General features: G+C 40.4%; 1 protein-coding gene across 1 annotated transcript in view; it reads left to right on the top strand.

Moving 5' to 3' along the window:
• LOC143296634 (ATP-dependent RNA helicase DHX58-like) overlaps positions 1-11,460 on the top strand; it is a 44,947-nt gene extending 33,487 nt beyond the window's left edge. Inside the window, exons 16-19 of the mRNA XM_076608667.1 lie at positions 545-702; positions 6,011-6,124; positions 6,995-7,204; positions 9,481-11,460. Coding sequence (XP_076464782.1) covers positions 545-702; positions 6,011-6,124; positions 6,995-7,204; positions 9,481-9,681 — 683 coding nt within the window. The 3' untranslated portion in view covers positions 9,682-11,460. The remainder of the gene's footprint in view (positions 1-544; positions 703-6,010; positions 6,125-6,994; positions 7,205-9,480) is intronic.
• Positions 11,461-12,961: the final 1,501 nt, after the last annotated feature.

Here is a 12,961-nt window from a genome sequence, read left to right as displayed (position 1 = left end):
TGACAGACAGAGGCAAGAGCTAGGCATGTAGCTACAACACTGACAGAGGCAAGAGCTAGGCATGTAGCTACGACACTTAAAGAGGCAAGAGCTAGGCATGTAGCCACGACACTTACAGAGGCAAGAGCTAGACATGTAGCTACAACACTTACAGAGGCAAGAGCTAGGCATGTAGCTATGACACTGACAGAGGCAAGAGCTAGGCATGTAGCTACAACACTGACAGACAGAGGCAAGAGCTAGGCATGTAGCTACAACACTGACAGAGGCAAGAGCTAGGCATGTAGCTACGACACTTAAAGAGGCAAGAGCTAGGCATGTAGCCACGACACTTACAGAGGCAAGAGCTAGACATGTAGCTACAACACTTACAGAGGCAAGAGCTAGGCATGTAGCTATGACACTGACAGAGGCAAGAGCTAGGCATGTAGCCACGACACTTACAGAGGCAAGAGCTAGGCATGTAGCTATGACACTGACAGAGGCTAGAGCTAGGCATGTAGCTACGTCAATGACCCCTGGATGACCCCCTCCGTGACCCCAGGTCGCAGCCGGAAAGCCGGGGGCGTGTCTGTGCTGCTGGCCATGCCGGAGGTGATTCGGAAAGAGCGGGTCAACAAGAAGCGAGTGGAGATCATGAACGAGGCCATCGACAGCGTCAACCAGATGCGGGCCAGGGAGGTCACCAACAAAGTCCTCAAGGTATTCTGATTTTTTGACAGAGGTACTAGATTTTGCTTGGTATTTCATGATTCCTTGTCTAACAGGTCTCACAATTTGATCTACAAATGAAATGGACTCAAAAGTTTCATTTATGTTAATCTTTTTTTGTTGTTGTTTTTTTGCCAGTACACATGATGATATTATTTTTTCTTTCTGTTATTTTGACTTTAAACCAAGTGTACTTCAGTGTAATGAAACTTGTGAAATATGTTACTTGGTTGTTATGTCATTGTGGTTTTTTTTTCTGTTCTTTTTCCTTAAAAAAAATCCCACACCGTTTCTGTGTGGAGAAATATAATCTTCTGTGAAAGGGAAAAAAAGAAGAAAAAAAAAAGGAAAAGAAAAGTCCTCAAGGTATAGTATCCCTGCAGCTGGGGAGAGTTTTCAAGTTTGTGATTTTTTTTTTCTTCTAGAACTTGTACCTCAGCATACTTTTTGATATTTTTTAAGCAAGTTTGTTCCTTCAAGTTAAAGTCACCAACAAAGTTCTTAACCCTTTCACTGCCAGGAAAATAAGATTTAAGTGAAATCTATTTGCCAGGGTTTTTTTTCCCCCCAAAAAACGGGTATAAATTTTCAAAAAATTCTGTGCTCTTTGTTATTGGAGAAAGACCCATAAAAGTATATAATTTCTGAAAGAGAAATGAATAAAGAATACAAAACACATGATGTTTTCCCATTTTATATATTTTTAGTGACATGCTGTTGTTTTGAAATCAGTGTTTTGTTTTTTGTAACATTTTTCAACTTGTTCATTACAAACATTAGTCAGGTAATTTGCACTAAAATATCATATTTTCTGGACAAATGGATATCTGCACATACAAAATCATACTAGAACAACCACAATATAAAAAAAAAACTGAAAACGAAATAGATACATAATGCATTGTGACTTCTGCAAGTGATAATATGGATGTGAGGCCACGCCCCCTCAGTCTCCACCCCCCTCCTCTTCACCCCTCTCACACGGTCACTTTATCCAGTTCTCATCAGACCGCGTTGGCTGAGTGCCAAGAAAATAGCCCACACTGTGTCCTACTAAAAATTCGGTGACTTCTGTCGTTTGCTAGAGCTGAACAGCCGGCATCACTCACTGATAGCGTAAAAATAGGAAAAATTCAGTTCTTTCCAGTCGTCTTGTTTAAAACAATATTGCACCTCTGGGATGGGCACAAAAAAAAAGAAAAAAAAGAAGCCAAATTATATGCAAACTGAATTTTCTGTTTATATATTTTTTTTATTCTCTAAACTTGGCACTTTGAGCTGATATTCTGACACAACAAGAAGAGAAGTCATTTTTATCATTTTTTGTTCAAACAGGAACTTCTTTTGCTAAGCATGGAAGTTAAATTTATTTTGCATGTCTTTGGTGCAGATAGTAAAAAAGGGAAATTAATCTGTAATTAATGCTAGGGGACTTAATTTGCTTTAAACTGATCTTTCTCATCTTAAACATTACATTTTGAAATCATACTCAATGCATAAAAAGCTTATGTATTTTACTCTCAGTGTACAGGGCTTTCACTATGTTCATTCACCCAAGTGGTCTTTTTTGGAAAATACTAAAATCAATAGGACGAGTGGACTTTACAGATCTGTTGGCTTAGCCCTGAAGGTAATGGGCAAAAATCAATTGCGTACACATATTTATACATATTCAAAGCGCTTGCTCATATTCTTCGCGAACGTGAACGACACCATTTTGTTTCAAGTTGTTGACCTGCCCGTTCAATCCTATATTCAATCGACAATACACGATTTCATATGATGGAAAGTTGGAGAAGGAGACCGTTAAATATTTATTCAGAGAAAGATTTGTGAACGCCTCATCACTTACTGCCCCAGACTGCCATAAAAATATCCACAGAATCAGTCGGAATTCACAGTGAAAAATAATAAACCATGAGAGTTAATACCCATGAGAGTTCATTTCCATGTGGATTAATAAAGTGTTTTTGATTTGAATTGATGAAACGTAAAAATTTCCAGTCCTGACTTTTCTTAAAATGAAGTCCTTTTCACTTCATATGATGTTTAGAAGTACTTGTACTTGGCTCTGCTTGTCATTAGTTTAACAAATACAGAACACATTTTAACGATTAGATTTTTTTTTTTTTTTAAAGTGTATCACAAGTGAGTCTTGAAGGCCTTGCCTCTCTTGTTCATTCTGTCAGAGTCCCTCACTTGCATTCTTTTCAACAAATCTAACATTCCTTTTCAAGATTTCTCTATACAGCACGGCTGTGCCGCTTAACTTCCAGCAGAGCTATTTAGTTTCAGAGTTCAGTGAGCGGTCAGGAGCACGGCTGCTGACCTAGATTCCACTGGGATGGGGGGGGGGGGGAAGGGGAGCGCGCGCCGCGCTCTTTGTGCCTATGTTTCCAGCAGAGAAAGGTGTATTGTTTAAGTGATTTTCATTTAATCATATTCGTGCACACCGGTTTTTGTTTGCTGTCATTTTTGTGTACATGATTCCAGTGAATGTGAACTTTAAGTGTGTTGTGTGATTTACCAGACACTGTCCGAGTGTTTGTGTTACATCCAGTTATTTGACCTAAGTGTGTGTGTGTGTGTGAGTGCCGACAAAAATGGAATCTGGTGCGGTAGTGGCAGCATTGCTGACTGGGCAACACACCTTCAGTGAACACTTGAGATGTTTGGATAATATGTGTTGTGTGTGTGGTGAGCGGGTTCTCAGAAGAGATAAAGATAAGGGGTTGAATGCAAGACTTTGTGCCAAGTATTCTTCTGAACTGTTTCGTTTTTTCGGTCTAGATGTTTTGAATGATGAAGAGGGCAAACATCCCACATGCATTTGTATCAAGTGCTACAAAAAAATGAACAAGGGGGGGAGGCAACACACGCAGTCGTCAATTCACTCAAAAGAAAGTATTAGGGATGCAGTCACAAGATGACAAACTACGTGTCATCATGCAAGAGCACATGACTATTGTCTCCCCCATGCGTCAGCAAGTCGTACCCCAAGCAGGAGAATCACGGCACAAATCAAAAAGTAAAGAATAAAGAAATTTTCAGCCCTGTTCTTTTCTCCACCCTGAATCCCTCCCTCCCGCACACACACATTGTAAGGAAAAAACAAGAAAAGAAAAAAATGTTTGAGTTTAGTCAGTGTCACACTTCAACTGAGTGGATTACCAACTACAAACAAGGAGTTCATACGGATTTATAAGTTCAGGTAGGAATGGATTTTATTATTTAGAACTTACAAATGCATGTCAGTACGTTACATTGTGATCGTTTACTAAAAGCATGGTATCGTCAAGGTGTATCTTTTAGACTGACCAAATGCATGTCGCAAGCAAAGGCACACATACTGACACGCAAAACATCTAGTCGGCGAAAATCTCTCTCCCCCTCTCTGTGTGCGTCTCTCTCTCTCTCTCTCTCTGTGCGTCTGTCTCTCTCCCTCTCTCTCTGTGCCTCTCCCCTTTCTCTCTCCGTACACGTTCCTCTGTTTCTCAGTATGTCTGTCCCTGCATATATATGTCTGCCTGTCCGTCTCTCTTCCCGTGATGTTGAGAGAAGTGTGAAACTTAAGTGGCTGGCAGCAGTTCTCAGTGGAGCTGATCGTTAAATACTGATACTAATTCCGGGGCGGTCTGCCACCTCTAGGTAATGTATCGGCTATATTTTCCTTCCAGTTGTATCGTGGAGACATGCATGTATATCATGATACAAGTTTTATCTCCAAGTAAAACGATGTACACACACAACACGGAGTTGAAATTGAACTACGTTCCGTGTGTGTTCCTCAGTTCGAACAGAATGTTCGTGTGCTCGCTAAGTTTTGGACCGCTTGTACACTGCCTGTAGGAAATTAAACCTGCTCATGTTTGGTATCGTTAAATTTGTCAGAAAATCACACATCCATTCACACCCATAGCGCCCTTCTTGTTGCATTCTGACATAGAGTATTATTTTTTAAAAGCACATAACCCTGTTTCTGACAGTTTATCAGCAGCAGCGAAGCTGTTCACAGCTGTACACACTGCCCGTGTAACATGCGCTCCGCAAAGAATAGCGCGAAGTTAGTGGTGCGCCAGAGTGCTGCCCCATATACTGCCTGCCTGTCTGTCCAGGCTATCACCTTTCCAACGTTTCGCGCTCGCTCGCTGTTCATCCCTCTCCCCTCCGCTTCGCGCCAAAACTAAAAGGGCTGCCTTGTGCCGCCGTGACAGTTAAGGTACTCATTTCCATAAGCTGTATTTCACACAGATTTCTTCTCTGTGTGTGTGTGTGTGTGTGTTTAGTTTATTAGTCACATTTTGGTGTGTATATGTAACATTGATGTAATGTGTTATGTAATAAAAAAAGAAAACAGCCGCCGCTTGTTAGCTTCACGGACTGCCGGCTGGGAGGACGCGGGTTCGAATCCAAGAGGAGGTGGGTTTTTCGGCCCGTGGCCGGCTCCTGTCCAGAGTTGAGTGTGCTGTGGGCTTAAATGGGGAGACGGGGACCATACAGTTGAGTGTCATCCACTTCAAGGATGCGTCTTTGGGTGTGTTGCTCTAATTACTTGACCAACACTGCAAGTGTCTGTATCTCTCGGGCCTGGTTAACGCCGGGATATCATAATGAGAGGAAGTGTAGAGTACAGCCTTGTCACGCAGTCCCAAACCAAAATAGACCTCCATAGCACCATCGTCATCCTCCTCCTCCATCAGTATCAATATAGACAAAAAGGTCTCAAAGTCTGTGGCCTTTCATGCCCGGCTCTCATGGTGATCTCAGTTTCGATACCCCTCCACTTCTGTGCTTGGGGTGAGTCCTGTCAATGTCTTCAGTGTCGGCAGAGTCATGGGGGGGCTGTTGTTTGAGGGATGTGGTGGCGGTTTCCACTCTGGGAGGGACGCTCACTCAGTCTAGCTCCGCGACTAAGCCATTATTGTCATTAGTAGGGGGCTTAGTAGGTGGTGTCCTAAGTACGTTAAATCAGAACAGGCACCACTGAACACCACCGAAATGACTCAGCAGCAGCGCAGGGTCTTCTCTGGTGTGTGGCCTTCTGGCGACCTAACTTCGATGGTTCCCTGTGGACTGCCGATGCTGGAACTGTGACGGATGAACCCGGGTGCGGCCATGTATGGGGGAATCTAAATGAGCGGTGTGAGAATAATGCCACTGAAATGGTGCAGATGATGGGGCAGCAAAAAAAAAAAAAAGAAAAAAAAAGTGTTTTTGTAAAGTACCTACAGCAGATTTCTGGATAGTATGCTGTATAAGTATCCATTCTTCTTCTTATTATTATCATTACCTTGCACAGGCACAGAAGCAGGCCATGGACAAGGAGGAGATAAAGAAGATAGCCAGCATGAGGAGCAAGAAGTCCAAGGTGAAGAAGGGGAGCTTTTCGCTGGCCTGCGCCAGATGCAAAAAGGTATTGTGTGCTTTTTGTCTAATTTGTGTGCTTTTCATCTCTTGTTTTCTCTTAAAACTTTCGAATTCATGCATGCTTATTACAGTATTAGTCTTATTTTCGTGTTTGCGTGTGTGTCGGACATGCATGTATACACTTGCATACATATATCAAAATATTGATTGTGTGTGCGTGCATGCGTGGGTGCGCGCATGTGTCTGTGTGTGTGTATGTGCATTTTGTCTGTCTGTGCGTTAATGCTTGGTTTTTCGATTACGTAGATGATGATATTTGGTCTAGTTCGCTGTTTTGGGATGACTGTGTTGATCACATTGAATGGTTTTGGAGATTTTTACATGTGGTTGTGATTTTTGTGCAGAGTGTATCTTTTATGTTATGTATTACTCATGCAATGGGTCTTGAGCATTATTGTATTGCAGTGAAAGGGGCAATAGAAATAAACAATTATTTGTATTTGTATTTCTTTTTATCACAACAGATTTCTCTGTGTGAAATTCGAGCTGCTCTCCCCAGGGAGAGCGCGTCACTACACTACAGCGCTACCCATTTTTTTGTATTTTTTCCTGCATGCAGTTTTATTTGTTTTTCCTATCGATGTGGATTTTCCTACAGAATTTTGCCAGGAACAACCCTTTTGTTGCCGTGGGTTCTTTTACGTGCGCTAAGTGCATGCTGCACACGGGACCTCGGTTTATCGTCTCATCCGAATGACTAGGGTCCAGACCACCACTCAAGGTCTAGCGGAAGGGGAGAAAATATCGGCGGCTGAACTGTGATTCGAACCAGCGCGCTCAGATTCTCTCGCTTTCTAGGCGGACACGTTACCTCTAGGCCATCACTCCACTATTTTTTATTATTATTATTATTAAGGTCCAGGTGCCTGGGTCCAGCATCCGCACCATTGACAACTCTCACCATGTGGTCATTGGCATGGACTTGGTGGAAAGCCAGCAGGTCAGTGTCAAGGTCATGGACAGGCCCAAGGTGGTGGATGACAATCAGTTCACCGCAGACATCATCTGCAACCAGTGCCCTGTCACCAAACAGAACTACCTGGGTATCATCATGAAAAGTCAGGGGGTAAGACTCGATGACATTCAGTTAGGGGGATAATGTGTGTGTATTTTTTGTGTGTGTGCTTTTGTTCCTCAGAACAGCTTTCTTTGGTTGACAAACAGCTTCAGTCAATAACACACAACCAAACACACATACACACACACACAAAAAAGAAAACAAAATATGCGTTCACTTTGTAAAGAGTTCATGAAATTACTTTACTACTCAAGAAAAATCACTTATATTTACACCAGTTACAGAGCCAAAGCAGAAGCCTCGAAAACAGCAGCAGCCCACATCGAGGTCAGCCCCTACGCCAGTCACAACGTTGTCTTCCTGACCGACGCCCTGTCCATCTTGGAGGCCCTTTGGTCCAACAGAGATCCAGAACTCAACGATCTGTCCTCCTCTCTCGCCTCCCTCTGCACAAGTCACACAGTCACCCTGCAGTGGATTCCCTCCCACTGCAACGTGCTTGGCAACGAGACTGCTGGCTCCCTGGCAAAGGAAGGCACTACAAAAGAGCAGATGGACAGGTCTACCAGCTACTCTGAATCCAGGACCATCATTAAGGCCAAGCTGCAGAACAAGTGGAAGCAGCAGCATCCATGCCACAACAGAGCAGACCCGTACTACCTGCTGACTCGTCAAGAGGAGGTAGCCATTTTCAGGCTCAGGACAGGCCACAACTGCCTGAAACACCATCTATACACAAAACTCTGTATCAGCGGCACAGAACAGTGCCCCTGCAGAACAGGCAACCAGACAACAGAACATCTGCTGCAGTCCTGCCCACTCCACCAAGCGCTCTGAGAGAAAACCTGGCCCGACCCAATCCCAGAGGCCCGGAAGCTCTACAGAGGACTGGAGGACCTGCGATGTACTGCCGCCTTAGTTGAGGAGACGAGGGAATCCATCTGATAAATGACGAATGAGGCAACTTATATTTACTATAATCCTGTAATAATGAACAAGGAAATAAAAAAATTTGATTCGAAACCCCCCCGCCCCCCCCCAAAAAAAAACCCAAGACACACACATACACATGCAAGTACTATTGGTGAGGAGAGCAGCAAAATTATTTAGTGTTGTTCTGCTACCAGGAAAGAAGTAAATTATATAACAAAGTATCATTTGAAAATGAATTACGGAAACCAGTAAAATGAAAACAATAAAATGTCTATTATTGCGAATTGTTTGTGCACACTCACTCGCTGTGTGTTTGATTGAGTGTGTGTGTGTGTGAGCGAGGTCATTTTTTTTCTTCTCCACATGATATATTTATTAAAAGATAGAAATTATAGATTTGATGGCTTTTGATTATAGCTGGAGAAAATGTTAAACATATCTTTAACTTCATGACTGACTAAATACCAGAAACAGTACTGGTTATACAACTTGTGATAATAAGAAAAACAGCAAAGCAACAACAACAACACACACATAGAGAAAAAACAACTGTTGATAACCAGCAAAACAACAGGAAAGGGAGAAAGCTGGACGAGGGACTGTAACCATGAATGAAATTGCTGGGTTGTATCATATCCTTCAATTATTTATTTATTCTTTTTATTCATTAACTTATTTATTTACTGTTGATACATTGTACTTGCCTTGATATCGTACTGTTGATATCGTGCTTTCTTGATATTTTGTTGATATGATACTTTTTTTTTTTTCTCATTCTGTTGATATTGTACTTGTTTTGATATTATACTGTTCACACAGTACTTTTCTATCATTTTAAAATTACTTTTATGTTATTGCATTTTTTAAAATTTTATATTATTCTATTTCTATATCATACATGTTGATATCATTCTTGTGTCAATATTATACTTGTGTTCATATCGTACTTGTCTTGATATCATACTCATACTTGTTGGTTTCATACTTGTCTTGATACTGTAGTGTTGATATTGTACTTCATCTAAATACCATACAGTTCATATCATACTGGATATTTTGCTGATGGTGTTATGATACTGTTGATATATTAGCATACTGTTGATATTGGTCTTGTGTTAAACCGCACTGTTGATATTTTACCTGCGTCAGCAATGTATGTGCATTAATACGGTACTTGTGTTGATATCTTACCTGCATTGACATCCTACCTGTGTTGGCATGGTGACGTGTACACTGTGTGTGCAAGCATATCTTACCCGTGTTGACATCCTACCTGTGTTGACATTGGTGACGTGAACGCTGTGCGTACACTGTGTGTGTGCAGGCATATCTTACCTGTGTTGACATCCTACCTGTGTTGACAAGGCAGCATGTACTCTGTGTGTGTGCAGGCAGATTTCCTGACCCTGAAAGCGCAGAGCTGGTTGGTTCGGGACGAGGAGCAGCGTGTGGTGAAGACTGGCAAGTGGAAGTGGAAGGACATACCCTACTCCATCCCAGAACTGACCGCCCAGGACATGAGGGCCCACCTGGGAGAGCAGGTGGAGAGCGAGGGGGAGGAAGGGGCCGTTGGGGGGGCGGCATCCAACTGATGCACGCTTGGCTGGGGTAGCGTCGTCCTGAAATGTGTGCCACACTGGGCTGTGGCAATTTTTAATTTATTTTATTTTATTTTTCGTCTGTTGTTATTGCCCGATTGGTTTTGTTGTGTGGAATTCTTGTGTTATGCTTGCCGCTTACAGGACTGTGATATGTATAGTTGTGTCTGAACAGGATGCTGTTAGAAGCTTTTTGATGTAGGAAGGACACACAGAGATGTGTGCCGGTTGAAGGGTACCTCTGCATCACTGTCTTATATGGTGAAACATGGTGCAAGTCAAGTTGAATTGGTGGCATATCTCTTTTTCATTGAGAGTATGATAATAATAACAACAACAACAAAAATCATAATCATGATATTGGATATTTATATAGCACACTATCCAGAAATCTGCTCTAAGTGCTTTACACTACACTTCTTTTTTTTACATTACACATTGTATCATGAAAGTCTTCACTGATAGATGTATTGTGACATTTCGTTTTGCTGTTTTAGTAATTTTCTGGCTGTTATTCATTTTTTAAATTTCTTTTTTTTTTGTTGCTTACTTACCCGGTGAATATAACTGCCTTTTAAGTGAGTTTATTTTCATCATGTACAATTTGTGAAATGCTTTTTGAAACAACAACAAAAAACAAACAAAAAAACAAACACACAAACACACACACACAAAGCGGTTATGTGTGTAATTCTCTTCAGTGTTCTTTATCATTTGTATATTCAGTAGTTGGTGGTTCTAGAACATTTTCATATATTTAGTTTTCAGTGGTTAATACATGGATCTAAAAATGTTTTTGTTGCTAAGCATTTTATGAGTAAATGGTTGTGTGTGATTTTATCATTATTGATATTGTTTCATCCAGTGTTTCCCTTCTTTCCCATTACCATCCTACTTACCATTCTTTCCTATTACCATCCTACTTACCATCCCATTACCATTACTACTACCTTTTTTATATTATAATTATTATTTATTTATTTATTTGTTTATTTATTTATGTAAGCTTATCTATTATTTATTCACCTTTTTTTTCATCTTTTTTTTTTCTCTTTTTTCTCAAGGCCTGACTAAGCGCGTTGGGTTACGCTGCTGGTCAGGCATCGGCTTGGCAGATGTGGTGTAGCGTATATGGATTTGTCTGAACGCAGTGACGCCTCCTTGAGCTGCTGAAACTGAAACCATTACCATCCTTTGTTCCAGTTTATACCCACTCCCATCCCCCTTATTTGACTGGGAAATTCAGTGTTTAAAATTACATACATACATTTTTTAAAAAAATCAGTAGCTGAATTTTCATATTTTTGTGAATATATTCTGTGATGGTGATTGAGCAACTCTTTTCCTCTGTCCTATACTCTGCCCCCTTCCACATTGGATCATGATCATTGTGGGCAGTGTTTCACGTCGGCTTGTGCAAATTAGTTTTATGTAGGAATGACTGTGACTTTTGTTGTTTTTTCTTTACTGTTGCTTTCTTTGTTAGTTTTAGTTTTCAAATGTGAAAAATCATGGTAGTCTGTCTTTTTCCTCTCAACCCCCCAACCATCCACTTTTCCCCCCTATCACCATCAAGTTTGGGAAACACAATGAAAAATGGTGTAATCTGCAGATAATTGTCCCTGAATGTCATTCTAAAACGGGACCATCAATACGGACTTGAAAGGTTTTGATATCTTTAAAAGGTTTGATCAGCTGTGTACTGTCATCATGTCATTGATATTTTTCTTTGTATTCTCATGAAAAAGACTTCAATAAACAGTTGAATGGTGATGGGTTTCAGTGGTATTGTTGTTTTGATGGTTGGAATGTGTGGAGAAAAGTCTGCTGGCATGACATGGGCACTGTGTCCCATGTCTTTGTTGGTTTCCATACACAGAGGACTAAGACACTCAACATGCATTCAAATACATCTCTTGTTTTTAGAATCCACGTTCATTTTTGACTCACTTGTGTAAACAAAGTGAGTCTATGTTTTAACCCGGTGTTCGGTTGTGTGTGTGTGTGTGTGTGTGTGTGTGTGTGTGTCCGTGGTAAACTTTAACACTGCCATTTTCTCTGCAAATACTTTGTCAGTTGACACCAAATTTGGCATAAAAATAGGAACAATTCAGTTCTTTCCAGTCATCTTGTTTAAAACAATATTGCACCTCTGAGATGGGCACAAAAAAATAAAAAAAGAAGCCAAATTATATGCAAACTGAATTTACTGTTATATTCATATTTTTTTTTATTCTCAAAACTTGGCTCTTTGATAAGATATTCTGACACAACAAGAGCAGTCATTTTTTAAATCATTTTTTGTTCAAACGGGAACTTCTTTTGCTAAGCATGGAAGTTAAATTTATTTTGCATGTCTTTGGTGCAGATAGTAAAAAAGGGAAATTAATCTGTAATTAATGCTGTGGGGCTTAATTTGCTTTGAACTGATCTTTCTCGTCTTAAACATTACATTTTGAAATTATACTCAATACATAAAAAGCTTGTGTGCTTTACTCTCAGTGTACAGGGCTTTCACTATGTTCATTTGCCCAAGTGGTCTTTTTTGGAAAATATTAAAATCAATATGACCAGTGCACTTTATAGATCTATTGGCTGAGCCCTGAAGGTCATGGGCAAAAATCAATTGCGTACACATAGGCTATTTATACATATTTAAAACGTGTGCTTGTATTCTTCGCGAACGCGAACGACGCCATTTTGTTTCAAGTTGTTGACCTGCCTGTTCAATCCTAAATTCAATCGACAATACATGATAACATTTGATGGAAAGTTGGAGAAGGAGACCGTTAAATGTTTATTCAGAGAAAGATTTGTGAACGCCTGATCACTTACTGGATTATGCCCCAAACTGCCATAAAAATATCCACAGAATCAGTCGGAATTCACAGTGAAAAATAATAAACCATGAGAGTTAATACCCTTGAATTGATGAAACATAAAAATTTCCAGTCTTGACTTTTCTCAAAATGAAGTCCTTTTCACTTCATACGACTTTTAGAAGTACTTGTACTTGGCTCTACATGTTATTAGTTTAACAAAATACTCAATTTTCACATCAACTTTAAAACTATAAAACTAGAATGAACATAAATGAGAAATTGAATCGACCGTGTCAACCGGGTTTAACTAAACTTGTACATTATCTAGATCCAGAGAAAATGGCTAAATGTTGCAATGTGATTGCAGCGATAGCCAAGTTTCCTTTACCGCGGACTTAAAAAGAATTTTTAATTGCCCTTAAAGATTTTTTGAATGCCCAAGATACACCTGA

This window comes from Babylonia areolata, chromosome 2 (genome assembly GCF_041734735.1).
Source record: "Babylonia areolata isolate BAREFJ2019XMU chromosome 2, ASM4173473v1, whole genome shotgun sequence".
Classification (NCBI taxonomy): Eukaryota; Metazoa; Mollusca; class Gastropoda; order Neogastropoda; family Buccinidae; genus Babylonia; species Babylonia areolata.
Note: the sequence above shows the minus strand (reverse complement) of the source record. Positions and strands in the feature narration are given on the sequence as shown.